Source organism: Papilio xuthus, unplaced genomic scaffold (assembly GCF_000836235.2).
Source record: "Papilio xuthus unplaced genomic scaffold, Pxut_1.1 DF827679.1, whole genome shotgun sequence".
NCBI classification, from domain to species: Eukaryota; Metazoa; Arthropoda; class Insecta; order Lepidoptera; family Papilionidae; genus Papilio; species Papilio xuthus.
Window position 1 is genome coordinate 1,221,522 of NW_013530970.1, and position 13,175 is coordinate 1,234,696.

At 34.5% G+C, this 13,175-nt stretch overlaps 3 protein-coding genes across 3 annotated transcripts; 2 read left to right on the forward strand and 1 right to left on the reverse strand.

The window, feature by feature from the left end:
* The first annotated feature begins 884 nt into the window (after positions 1 to 884).
* LOC106117729 (farnesol dehydrogenase-like) lies at positions 885 to 4,530 on the forward strand. Its single transcript, XM_013312142.1, has 7 exons — positions 885 to 933; positions 1,361 to 1,492; positions 1,806 to 1,974; positions 2,518 to 2,659; positions 2,923 to 3,052; positions 3,625 to 3,753; positions 4,425 to 4,530. Exons 2-7 carry the CDS (start codon positions 1,361 to 1,363, stop codon positions 4,467 to 4,469), a joined length of 747 nt encoding a protein of 248 aa, XP_013167596.1. The 5' UTR covers positions 885 to 933; the 3' UTR covers positions 4,470 to 4,530.
* A 1,764-nt stretch (positions 4,531 to 6,294) lies between these two features.
* Positions 6,295 to 7,451, forward strand: Obp84a (Odorant-binding protein 84a). Its single transcript, XM_013312146.1, has 4 exons — positions 6,295 to 6,433; positions 6,550 to 6,611; positions 6,897 to 7,047; positions 7,333 to 7,451. The coding sequence occupies exons 1-4, from the start codon at positions 6,343 to 6,345 to the stop codon at positions 7,416 to 7,418; spliced, it is 390 nt and encodes a 129-aa protein (XP_013167600.1). The 5' UTR covers positions 6,295 to 6,342; the 3' UTR covers positions 7,419 to 7,451.
* Positions 7,452 to 7,568: 117 nt separating this feature from the next.
* On the reverse strand, positions 7,569 to 12,875 carry LOC106117714 (astacin). The gene is made up of 7 exons (XM_013312121.1): positions 12,644 to 12,875; positions 12,149 to 12,319; positions 10,951 to 11,097; positions 9,557 to 9,712; positions 8,511 to 8,644; positions 8,113 to 8,198; positions 7,569 to 7,763 (listed from the first exon to the last, which is right to left on the reverse strand). Exons 1-7 carry the CDS (start codon positions 12,828 to 12,830, stop codon positions 7,691 to 7,693), a joined length of 954 nt encoding a protein of 317 aa, XP_013167575.1. The 5' UTR covers positions 12,831 to 12,875; the 3' UTR covers positions 7,569 to 7,690.
* Positions 12,876 to 13,175: the final 300 nt, after the last annotated feature.

Consider the following 13,175-nt stretch of genomic DNA (forward strand, 5'->3'; position numbering starts at 1 on the left):
AAGTGATAAGTGTTATTCCATTTGTTCCGGACAGTCTTAGTTTAAATTATATCTATTTAGGCTTGTTAACTGTGTTAATAATATACTAACGTATTCGATGTCAGTAGGAGCCGTGTGTATAAGAAATTAAACTTGCATCAGACGGGAGCTGCGGAACTGGTGGGGAGGTGTGCGGTGGCAGTTTACGAGTCCTTCACTAATTTATTTGGCTCTTCATTCCTCGTCTTACACTCCGCGAAGCCACTTACATTTTAACCAAATAATATATATTCTCATTTAAAAAATAAACTTTTAGGTAAATGCATAATTAAAAGTATACGAGTCTCAACTAATCTAGATATTTATGTCTTTATAATAAAAAGTATCCTTTTAAAATGCTAGCAGCAATTCAATTGCTATTTAATTATGCCAGGCGTTTTTCGGGATCAATGAACTTTGACATCGTTGATCCGTAAAATACTAGTAATTATTCTAATATTAGTGTTTGAACTGGTAAACAATATTTGTTGGAGCATTAAACAGCTAATTACACCTACGATACTGAACTTTCCATAAGACACAGACAAAAAATAACGAAAAAAAAAAAGTTTTCCAACTAAAAAAATCTGATTATTCTGGATTCAGTACATCAAAACTTTCAACGCAGAAAAAATGTTTTCAATCATAAGAAGGGCAAATACTTTAAAGTACTTAAGTAATAAACAAGTTATGTTGCGTTGTGCAATCTTAGTATCTTTGTACTATGTTGAAAGTTAATCGACTTGGAATGTCGAATCATTATAGTTTCCTTACAAGCAAAGTGTAGACGGTTCAGTGTTAAATCTGATTGCAATTTATTTTCTTTATAACTATAAATTATTTGTTTGTTTTCCCAGCATTTACTGCTAATACTGGTAAGTAATTTCAAAGTGAAAGTGTCTATAAAGTTTTTAAGTAAGTATTCTGTAAACGATTTTTATTATTCAGTTTTATTGAGTGCATTAAATATAAAAAGACTAATATTGAAATGTCCTTCGCTCCATAATTATTAAAATATCCAGCTTAAAACAATCTGGCAGCTTGAACTTGATCTCTGAATTATTATTGATGGGCCAGCGTGGGAGAAATCTAAAGGTAAAATGCTGGGATATCTGATGCGACACGATGGTCTTATAACCACAATAATAGAGGGAAAAATAGATGGAAAAGAACAAAAATAAACGGAACAAGTCAAAGAATAGAATGATGTCGTGTCGTATCTAGAAATTAGGAGAATGGCACAGCAAAGCTAGAGATTGTTCTACGAACCCACCCTTAATTTATATCAGGCTCGAGCCTCTCATTGAGGACGTGTGTGCTAACTTATTAACGTGTTTTCAAGATGGAGCGTTGGTTGAACAAGACGGCAGTGGTGACGGGAGCGAGCGCTGGGATAGGCGCGGCTGTGTGTCTTGGATTGGCCAACGCCGGGTTACAAGTTGTCGGTCTCGCCAGGAGACCAGAACTCGTAGAGGTTAGTTAATGTTGGTCCTTTCTTACTATATTCAATCCGTAAGTTTCACACTATATTCAAAATGCACCAGATATATGACTGTTATTTAACAAGTGTTTTGACAATAAATGTAGGTTACATGACTGTGCAGTTTCCAACGTTGAAATATTTTCTTTTCGAAATTCTTAGTCCAGTCTTATTCAAAGTCCAGTGTCAGAATACTTAACGGGACATAAACTTCGACAGTTAGTAAGGCTAGTGTTGCGCCAGTACACCGGCAGAGTGTCGGATTTTCTTCCTAATAGTACATTTTGAATATTCTTTTCTGTTGCAGAAATTGAAGCAAAATGTAACAGGTAAAGGTGCGATATATTCAAGGAAATGTGACGTCAGTAATATAGTTGATATTAAGGCAGTATTCACATGGGTAGATGAGAAACTGGGTGGTACAGATGTACTTGTCAATAATGCTGGGGTACTATACTACCCTGGATTTATAAGCGGTAAGTTTCTTAAGATAATATGCGCTTATTTAATTTCTTCCATATAATTCTTGAAGGATAAAGAATACAATTTGTATTTAAAAAAATATAAAAAAGATATATATGCCTCGGAATATATTGTTAAACAAAACGTCAAATATAGTCAAAAAATAAAGTTTTATGAACATAGATTATCCAAAACTTCGTTTAATCTTTGACAATTTTACTTTTTATCTTACAATTTTTTTAACTCCTTGCTTTCTTTTTTTTAATAGAAGGGGGCAAACGAGCAACGAATCGCTTAAAATTATTTGATCCGACACCCAAGGACATCCGCAACGCCAGAGGAAACGCAGATGCGTTGCCGGCCTTTAAGGAAGGTGTACGCTCTTTTTCTTAAAGGTCCCTAAGTCGTAACTGTTTGGAAATACCGCTGAGGACAGCGTCTGTGCTTGGTAAAAAGTTACGCGAAAATCTCGTCGTTGTGGAATGCAAGCCATCGAGATGGAAACGCTCTGTCGAATATATAAATGGATTCTTTATTATAATTGTATTTTATTATAGATTCGGGTGAAAAAAAGATAACTGACGAAGAAATATCAGCTACGATAGATATTAATTTCAAAGGTCTAGTAATTTGTACAAAGTACGCCATCGCTTCGATGAACAAACGAAACGTTGATGGTCACATTATCAACATAAATAGGTAAATACAAAATAACTTATTACATTTACATTTTAACTGTAAACAGATTTTAAACCGGGACTTATTTAATTCTTAAATGAAGTTTTTTAGTTGGAGCTCACAATTACGTATGCCAAAATAAAAAAAAAATGCCTATGTCAATCGGTAATTTTTTATATTAAAAAAAAATTAACGATTCTTTTTTGTTTTTAATAACCAATACTCACAATAGTATTACCAGAAGTGCATAAATTACGAGGATATAAGATTGTGTTATGTTGTAGTGTCGCCGGACACTACATCCCTTCAGTAGCAGGGTTCAACGTGTACCCCAGTACGAAGCACGCCGTCACTGCATTCACTTCCAGCCTGCTCGGAGAACTTGCAGATTGCAAACACAAGATCAAAGTCACGGTATTTTTAATCTAATCTATGCAAGAGTGTGATTTTCTGACGTCACTAGGGAAACATGAAATATTAAAAACTTAAATTTAATTAAAAAAAAACTCGACTGATAAAGCTCTATTGGAAACAACGCCATCTATTGACAACATTTAGAAGTAAAAATTTATAATGTTTAATTTTTTACTTCAAATATTGTAAATAAACTGTAATATTGTTTGTAACATTTTCTTATTTTAGAATATACTTCAAAATATACAAACACTGATTTAGCTCTCGCTTCTCGAAACTCGTTTTACACTAATTGCGAATTTTATCTCTTACTGTATTTAATTTTTTTTTTAATTCAACCATAACACAAAATATAACTAGCCGGTTACATTATTCCATAATCTATAGTATTTATAAACTACATCCAAGAATTTCTGCTGTCCTAATACTTGTATTATAACAATAATATTATTTTCTCTGTCTTCTTTAGAGAGACAAGGTGGGATAACAAAATATTTTTACACAACTGGTTTGAAAGTCACCATGAGGAATAAATATATCTATTCTTAACTCTTGAAATTATATGATTCCAGAGTCTTTCCCCTGGTCTGGTGGCAACAGAGATGGTGGGAAAGCACGTACCTGAAGATATACCAATGTTGCAACCCTCAGAAGTGGCTGATGCTTTACTTTACGTGTTATCTACACCACCACATGTCAATGTAAGTAATATTGTTATACTAGCAGTTGCCCGCTACTCCGTCAGCAAGGAATTTAAAAAACTTAATTAGTAGTCTATGTGTTCTTCCAGATTACATCTACATCTATGACAAATTACAGCGAAATCCATGCAGTCGTTCTGCAGATAACTTCTAGCAAACATCAATCCATCCAAACATTCAAATTTATAATATTAGTAAGAAGTAAGATTAGCCTTTTTTTATATTATGGTGGCAAACGAGCGAGCGGACACCTGAAATCGCTGAAATAGCGAAGTGACCGTTGCCCATAGACATACGCAATTGCATATGCGTTGCCTACCTTTAATCAACAGAGGAGAGGATGCACAGAAAGAAAAAATATTTACCCTTTTCATGCATCCTCTCATCCGGAAAGTCCACTTCCCATCCTTTCCTTATAAGAAAAAGTGTGGGAAGAGAAAGAGGACTAAATGTGGTCTCCGGGCCGCACACTCATCAAACGAAACGCGGAATTGCTTCCACTTGACGCCTGTCTTCTGTGTGGTCGTGGGATTTCACCGGGGGAGCTGGGCCAATTCGTGCGAAGATGTTAAAGCGGGCTCTACCACTGTAAAAACCTTATGTTTTATGTAATACATTTATGCCAGCGACTTTATCTTTAATCAGATGTATAACTGGTGGTATTTTTGCAGATAGAAGAGCTGACGATAGGCTCGGTGATGGAAAAGAGACGATGATCATCCATTTTCTCAACCCCATGAAAAGACAATAAATAAAAATATTATAGAAATATCTTCAATTTCTTTTGAATTAGTTTTAATTTAAGATTCTTTGAGTTACAAACGAAACAAAATGCTATAAATATCCATTGTCATATTGACAATGCAATAGGCGGACATTTTACCTTATGAATTATGCAAGCACACGGAGCTACGTGACTATTTGTAACTCATGATACCCTGGTATCACAATGTACCAAAATGTCTGAAATAAAAAAAAAAAGTTTTTTTTCGTTTTGAAAGCGTCGGTGGCTCAATGATTAAAAGCTTATTCTGCAGGAAGACGTATAGTGAGCTGATGATGAATACATTTTTTAATTCTTCATATTTAAATTTCTGTCAACATTTGAAGTACTCAGCAATAAATGTAAAGTACTGAGGAGTTCAATTAGTTAATTAACGGTACAATAGTCAATATTAATGATAGTATGATGAATTTACTAAGCCCTATTTCAACCAATCATTGAATCATGCTCCGAACGCATATCATTTTCGAAATTAAACTCAATTTTCGCTAATTACTTGCATGGATTACAAACATTTTTTTTGTTTTATTCGTAACTTAATAACTCTATCACTTTGTCGATTCTATTAAAAAAAATTGTAAGTAATTATCAAGATTTTATTTTAGTAAAAAAAATAATAATATTTAGTTACGAGTATCTCTACGTATTTTCTTATTTTAGTTTTTATGGATTATCGCCATACATTTATTTATTTGCACATTTATGCCTTATTCAGGTATGTTACATATTCCTCTTAATAATCTTATTAATATTCTTAATAAGACCAACATCTCAAGGAGCTCTCGCTAAACAATTTAATTAAGGGCCCGATACAAAAGGCAGTTATCCTAGAAACTGCGCGCATCGTGAGAAGGTTCCTGTTTCTGCAGCCCCGACCACTGGTAATTTGAGTCATGGGACTCCGCAGCCGGTGGTGTTCTATTTTTAATATAATATATTTTGTATATTTTTTTATTTTTTAAATGAAATGTAATATATTAAGAATAAGGTTAATAAATGAATAAGGGATTCTTAATAATACAACAAATTTACTAAATTAATGGACGTTATCGACTTAGGCGACTTTGGCGATCTCTTGTGTCGCAGGCCAAGACCCACCTTGAGTCGATGCGCCAGCGGAGTAAGTAAGTGTGTAATGTACGTTATCGACAGAAATATATCCTATATATATATATATATATATATATATATATATATATATATATATATATATATATATATATATCTCTAAAATATCAAGTTATTTGATTTCTCGGCATTGTAAAAATCTCTACTAATTGCATATTTTCTCAGTTGACCGATGTCACATGTTTTAGATAGACTTCTTTTAATAGTCACGTGTAGAGACATTAGCAATTTTAATGAAACATACGGTTTAGATGTTTTTTCTAATTTTAATTTGGGACTTTTAAGAAAGACGGAATAGATTTCGCGTAACTTTAATTTAAATAATCTATGTAAATTTATAAAGAAACTAAATTTGCTATTCCTAAAAGAATGCATAAATAGATTGACTTATATTTTATTTATCTTTGACACCCGTTTTATCTACATATTTTTCTAGCATAACTTTAAATAAAACCTAAATTAAGAGAATTTTTAAACTGTGATTTTTATTACTTCAAAATGTTTACTATCTCTGCCATCTAATCCTACATATAACCTAGTAAAATACCTAACTATTCACTAGGACGACATAGATGCATCGTACAGTATTAATTTGCGTTTTACTTTTATTCACATTTTCCCTGATAAAATGTAAAAATAAAAAGGAAGATGACCAGAGGAAAGCTACTACAACCAGCATGCCGAAGACGAAGTACCAGGAGAGCAGAAATGAAATAGATGTCATAAACATTATGAAGGAATGTAATGAATCGTTTCGAATACAAATGTGTAAGTTGATAATATAGAACGAAATTAAAAAAAATCGAATTTCTCTTTTTTAATCATTGATCATAGAAATTATACTATATTTGTTTTATTGTATTACAATATTATTGTACTTTTAGCGTATTTAGAACAACTTAACAACAGTGGAAGCTTTCCAGATGAAACCGACAAAACTCCCAAGGTAATCTAAAATTAGTTACGAATACGTACGCCATTCCTACCCCATAAACCCTCAACTCTAATTTAATATACTTGTACTTGCAACCGTTCGTGTTGTAAATTTCCCCAACACTAAATATCACCTCTTATACCCCGTCCACACCAGGCCAGCTCAGGCTAGTCGGGCTGGCCTGTCCATGATGTTCACATTATGTCAGGACAGTCAGAAACAGATATATGTAGACTGTCTTCTCATTATTTTCTTATTTAACAATCTGACAATGATAACGTTAACTTATTATTACAGTGTTACATTCGTTGCGTGTTGGAATCAAGCGGGGTGGCATCAGAAGAAGGGCAGTTCGATGCTGCATCCGCTGCGGTAGTGTTAACACAACTTAACGACGGCTATGACACTAACGAATTAATTGACATGGCTTTGCAGTGTACAGATAGAGGTAAGTATTAATTTGAGATAAATGTAAATAGGCGCACACTCCTACTACTACAGGTCGATAGAGGAGAGGACGCAAAGGAAGAGGAGTCTTCTGTTCGGTCGACGTATTTCGACGGTCTAGTCAGTCTATTCGTGCACTGAACAAGTATTTTTGAGGGCTCTACCACTGTTAAGGTAGGAGCTACAGTTTTGGTCACCATAACCATCTGTCATTTTATCCCTTGTTATATTTAATCGTTTCTACTCTAGTATCTAAATCACATGATTAAAAAGTTGTATTTTACAGAGGAGACGTGCAAATGTGAAAGATCCTACGAATTCATCAAATGTATAATGGAGAAACAAATAAACAAGATAGAGAATTCCAAATAGCTAATAACGAACCCAACACTGGCCCGAACAAGGATTCGAAACTAAAATGATTATTATTTAAATAAATAGCATTGAAAAGTATGGATATTGCTTTTTTTCCTACCAAAAATGTCAAAACTTTACAACAAAAAATAAATAAAACAATTTACACTCTAGTAAAATTTCAATTTATTAAATTATTTCGCGTAATAAAAATTAAATTATGTGTATTTAAGACTAGTTTATATTCTAAATTGCAGATCTTTGGAACGGAGCACATAGACTTTCTTTATCTACTCAAGTTTCTTGTCATTGCCACCGAAAATATTTTGCCATATTTCTGACAGCCATCCAGATTGTGGTTCCCTAAAGGAATTATAATATTATTAAATTTAAAAAATATTAAAATAACTACTGCAAACTAACCGAAATTTATTTGAAAATACTGTGAGCATATTCAACCGAACGTTGACATAGGGCCCACAATTGTGACGCGATACTTGTAGACCAAGAACCCGTGGACGACAGACATTATCGAAGTTGGGACTTTGTCAGCAGCCTTAATAAAATTATGCACTTTAATCTATCCGTTGAAATCTACTGTCGTGAAACTTACTTCTTCTTCTTTTAACTTCTTTTAGAGATAGGAATACTAATGTGATTTACAAGTGTCACTACAGTTGGACTCCACTATTAAGATTATTATAAGGCTTACTGTTTCTTGCAGTTGTACATAGCGTTGACTTTCCTCACGTCGCCTCGACTTAGACCTTCCCTCTGTCCTAATTTCACTCCTCCAACCTGCATCACAAATAATGCACTTTAATAAACACTGCCTTAAAACTTAAACTATTCTTGTACAAAAAGCGCATCTTTACATATATTTATAAAACCTGCTAAATTACAAGCAACTTAATTAAATTATTTGACTTCTGCTACTGATATTATTAAAGTAAATCCCAGATTGAAAAATTCAAAAATCATTAAATTTTCCTAACTCACAGTCAGTCAGTCAAGTAATGGTTACTTTGTTTAGGTTCATACGTACTGACGGTATGCGTACCTTAAGTTACTATTAAATAACTCTGGGTGGCAGTTACAAATCTACTATACCTTAGGTTCGATGGTTTTCTTTGAGTTTCTGGAGAAAGCGTACTCAGAGTAATGCATAACACTGTTATAATCATAAGGTACGCCGTAGCCGCTAGTATAAGAGGTATCAGACTTCTTGAAATTATTCTCGGAACCTGTAAAACATCACTTTACTTTGGATTTATATAGAACACATCTGATGTTAATAATTCATGTTATCTTGGTCACTAATTCAGCCTCAATCTCCAATATACGCTCCAAAGTCTCGCAAAACTAATAAAGAAGGAAGTAAATTAGCTATCTCTTATCAGAAACAATCTACGTAAGATCTTCTTTGCAATATAAAAATAATTTAAGGTAAAAAACTTTGCATCTCGTAACCATAAGTGGGTGCTAAGAGGTAAATTTAAGACGTCTGAACTTAAAACCGTGCGCAGTGTAGCCTGATTGCCACTTGACTCTTTGAAGTAAAGCTAAAAGAATAAGTGCTACTCTACAACAAGTTGGCTCATTTTAACTATAGCTATAGAGGAGTATTCATTGCTAAATATAAAGTTTAAAGATTCAATGAATGACAAATGATAAATATAAAATGTTTAAAAGATAATTCCTGGTTTATTCCTTGTAGCTAGAAGTTCGTGGATTCGAATCCGTCATTTGTTTATTATCGTGAGTCAAAACGAGCTGAACTTTAGTTACTATTTTAGTAGTGATTATTTGTCATAGACCTACACAGTATGACACCGATCACATATAATCCAAATAGGACTTAAATCGGATAGTTGAAGTTTTATCTTTGTGCAGGTTTTATCTGTTCAAACATTTGTATAAAATTGTATTGTCATATTGTCATTCCTTTCACTCTTTATAAAAAAAACAGTAACATCAACATCCTAACTAACTCCAGAACGGCACTCATAGTCTGAAAGAACACACTACTAAGTTTTTTTTTAATTCCGCGCGGATAGAGTCACGGGCAATAGCTTTTACTACAAGTATGACAAAGGAAGAATATTACGTATCATACTTATTATAAGCTAATATTCTGTACTAGAAATCTATCTTACCTGGTTTAACGTTATTATAATTAATGGTTACGTAATCGTCTCTCTCAGGCCGACTCTGTTCGTGCGTAAAGCCCACAGCATGCAAGATCTCATGCAGCACGGTACCCTTCTTTGACAAACAGCCTGGTGTCTGCAGGTTCACCTCCTGACGACTACCTACACGTTGCATAGAAATCATAAAGACATTATATATGTAGATAAGGACTGAATAGACTAAGCCATGCTTTTATCGACTCGAATATAATTATTTAGGATACACTTATTATTTAGTCCTACTAATATACCACTGAAATGTTACTAACATTGTAAAGGCCTTGTTTAGATGGATGGATGGATGTTTGTTGCAAGGTATTTCCAGTACGATCGAACGGATCTCGATGCAATTTGGAATACATATAGAACATAGTCTAGAATAACACATAGGCTACTAACAGTGGTAGGACCCGCTTTAACATCTTCGCACGAATTTGCCCGGCTTGCCCGGTGAAATGCCACGACCACACAGAAGACAGGCGTCGCCCCGGAAGCCTAATTTAGTCCTCTTTCCCTTCCCACCCTTTTTCTTATAAAGGAATTATCGGAAGTGGAAGTGGACTTTCCGGATGAGAGGATGCATGGGAAAGGAAAAAATATTATCTTTCTGCGCATCCTCTCTTCCGTCGATTAAAGGTAGGCAACGCATATGCAATTGCGTATGTCTATGGGCAACGGTCACTTCTCACGTATATACGTCCGGTGGCGGCACCGACTAATTTCGAGCCCATCGGGGGCCCTTCATCAGGATGAGTGGCACTGGTATTATTTCGCGGACACGGCCCGTCGCTCACTGCGCGCCTGCGCTCTTAGGGCGCGTCTTGAGGGGGCGGGGGGCGCGGGTTGCGCCGGCGTCGTCGACGATGTTGATACCAAAGCGTCGGTGGTGTTGTTGTTGAAGTTTCGAAATAATACCAGTGCCACTCATCCTGATGAAGGGCCCCCGATGGGCTCGAAACTAGTCGGTGCCGCCACCGGACGTATATACGTGAGTGTTTAGCCGTGTTTATATATCAGTTTAGTATAATGTCTCACGAAAGTTTGAATAATTTAACGGTCACTTCGCTAAAAAACTAATTGCGTTTGTATTTAATTCCCCGCAGACGAAGTTACGGACGACAGTTAATCATTCATAGATCTTAAACCTTTCTCTGTAATATATTCAAATATATTGCTTTTAGGGTTTTTTTAAAATATCTGTCTGTGAATGTTACTTTTGTTAGCAAATACCTTGATCATTGTATAGGCGTTTGTAGTCTTTTTTCAAGTCTCGTCAAAAAATCTGTTAAAATCTCATTAAACTATGTTATCGATAGTAGCGTTACTTAGTCATATATTTAGTAACTAGATATCGTAATTACCTATTCTTCCTACGCTGGACCAACAACCTGTGTTTGCGCTTGTTATAGAGATGTAATCTGTCTGTCCGTTGTATGGCACGAATCTCAGACATGTCAAACGGTGGTAATCTGCGATTGCCTTCATGATAGTATCCCTTTGCTCCTGGTCTGTAAAATTATCAGACTTTTTACATAATTAATATAATACCAGTCTTTCCCAAAGTGGGCGATGGGCACAGTGTGGGCGGGTCTCAAGTTGCGGGTTATAGTAAAAGTTTCGTTTAGAATTCTCTGTTAATATACATATATAGGTCACAATAATGAATAATTTAATTTGAAGTTATAGTGGTTTTTAAATATGTGAAAATATGGGGGCGCTAAAAAAATATTTATTCTCAAAGTGGGCAGTATACAAAATAAGTTTGGTGATAGACTATATGTGTACCATATTTTATTTAAATCGGTTCCGTAGTTTTTGCGTGAAAGAAGGATAGACAGACAAAGTTACTTTCGCATATATATTAAGTAAGGAAGGTGCTTAAAATATTAAGAGAGGTTATGTCTTTTTAGCCAACTTCAAAAAGAAGGAGGTTATCAATTTGTCTATATGTCCTTTTTTATGTGTGTTACCGCGTAACTCCGCCCCTGGTACTCAGATTTTTAATTTTCTTTTTAATCGAAAGGTTTTGCTGGTGGGTCCCATTTTTTTATTAATTTTTAAACTGACTAGAAGTTTATTTAAGCTGTAGATGTCCCCCTACACTAATGTACTAAAAAGGCCGCGACTAGGGAGGAGTGGCGGCGCTTAGTAAAGCGTGTCTCTGATACTTGATGACCACGACCAGTCTGAAAAGACTGTAACGACGAAGAAGAAGTTTAATAGATTTTGAGTTTAAGTTGGAAAATACGTTACGAAAATTAGGAATTGTAGCTCTTTAAATTTATGGAAATACATCTTTTATGTTTGTCTAAATTGTGTTGCGCAAAATAATAAAACTTACATACATACATATTATATATAGATTTGTTTATCACTCTCTAGCTGCCTTATTTTAAACGCAATATACTAATAATAGGATGAATTATTCATTTTGATGTTATCAGTCATATCTCAATGTTTTGAACCGCACTAAAAATAATCATCGTTTCAATATCATGACTCATTTAGACTACAACAATAAAAGACATAAATCTTTTTTTTAAATATGCAGTTACTTACTGAAATGTCCATCTATAGAATAAGGTATGATGCCGTTTGGCCAACGCGAGGTCTTGTCCTTCATGCCGTTGCGGGCGTGGTGCACCGGCATCAGGATATCGCCCTGCCCATAGCCGCCCATCTCCTCAGGGTTCATTAGCGATGATTCAGACCAAGTTGATAGAGCATCTCCTTAAATATAAAAGTTGTTTAAAATAAATTTTAACTTCGAAAAACTTTTGCTTAGCGACTGAAATTTATATAAAAAAGACTGAATTTTAATATAGTAGGCATTCAAGAAAATGTAGTAATTCTTACTTTCTCACTAATATTATAAATGCAATGGATGGATGGATGGATGTTTGTTTGATATTTCTAGAACGGCTGGACACATCACGATGAAATTTTACATACATATAGAACTTAGTCTGGAAGAACACATAGGCTATTTATTAAGTTTTGTTTTAATAAAAATAAACGGAAACTTCAAATATGTCGAAAAAGCATTTAACTTACCACTGTCATTGTTCGGCGTACCATAAGCATCAGGTCCTAGACTAGACAAATCTATGTCCTGACTATCTCCATCTATACTATTTTGGTCTAGATCATCTGGTATAGATATATCTATATCTTTAGTACTTAACGGCACTAAATCTAGACCAGAAAGTGATAGAAGTAATAAAGTTAAATGTACCCACATATTATTATTTTTTATTTTTTTAGTTATAAGTACCAGGCAATAAGAAATCACCTGAATGTCTGCGGCGAGAAAACGACGCGCTTGTTTTTTATAGAGGAAACGAGGACCTGTCATAGGATAAACACACACATGTGTTTTTTAGTTTATGGCTGACAAGGTTCATTACTCCCACTTCCTGATAAAGGATGTGCAAACTAAAACGTTGAAGAATCGATAACGCAAACCTTGAAATATTGCGTTAGTACAATTTTTTTCTAAGAACAACTTTTATTATTTTTAAAACTCATAACCCAGCAATTATGCGCTTTCCTAAGTTTGCATCCTCTCATCCGGAAAGTCCACTTC

Excerpts from the sequence above, each read along its gene's own strand:
- LOC106117714 (XM_013312121.1), bottom strand. The coding sequence starts at position 12,830 with ATGTGGGTACATTTAACTTTATTACTTCTATCACTTTCTGGTCTAGAT. Across the intron at positions 11,098-12,148 it reads TTCTATAGATGGACATTTCA|ACCAGGAGCAAAGGGATACT; the intron begins GTAAGTAACTGC and ends ATAATTTTACAG. Across the intron at positions 8,199-8,510 it reads AGAAAACCATCGAACCTAAG|GTTGGAGGAGTGAAATTAGG; the intron begins GTATAGTAGATT and ends TTTGTGATGCAG.
- Obp84a (XM_013312146.1), top strand. The coding sequence starts at position 6,343 with ATGCCGAAGACGAAGTACCAGGAGAGCAGAAATGAAATAGATGTCATA. Across the intron at positions 6,612-6,896 it reads AAACCGACAAAACTCCCAAG|TGTTACATTCGTTGCGTGTT; the intron begins GTAATCTAAAAT and ends TTATTATTACAG. Across the intron at positions 7,048-7,332 it reads TTTGCAGTGTACAGATAGAG|AGGAGACGTGCAAATGTGAA; the intron begins GTAAGTATTAAT and ends TGTATTTTACAG.
- LOC106117729 (XM_013312142.1), top strand. The coding sequence starts at position 1,361 with ATGGAGCGTTGGTTGAACAAGACGGCAGTGGTGACGGGAGCGAGCGCT. Across the intron at positions 1,975-2,517 it reads CTACCCTGGATTTATAAGCG|ATTCGGGTGAAAAAAAGATA; the intron begins GTAAGTTTCTTA and ends ATTTTATTATAG. Across the intron at positions 3,754-4,424 it reads CTACACCACCACATGTCAAT|ATAGAAGAGCTGACGATAGG; the intron begins GTAAGTAATATT and ends GTATTTTTGCAG.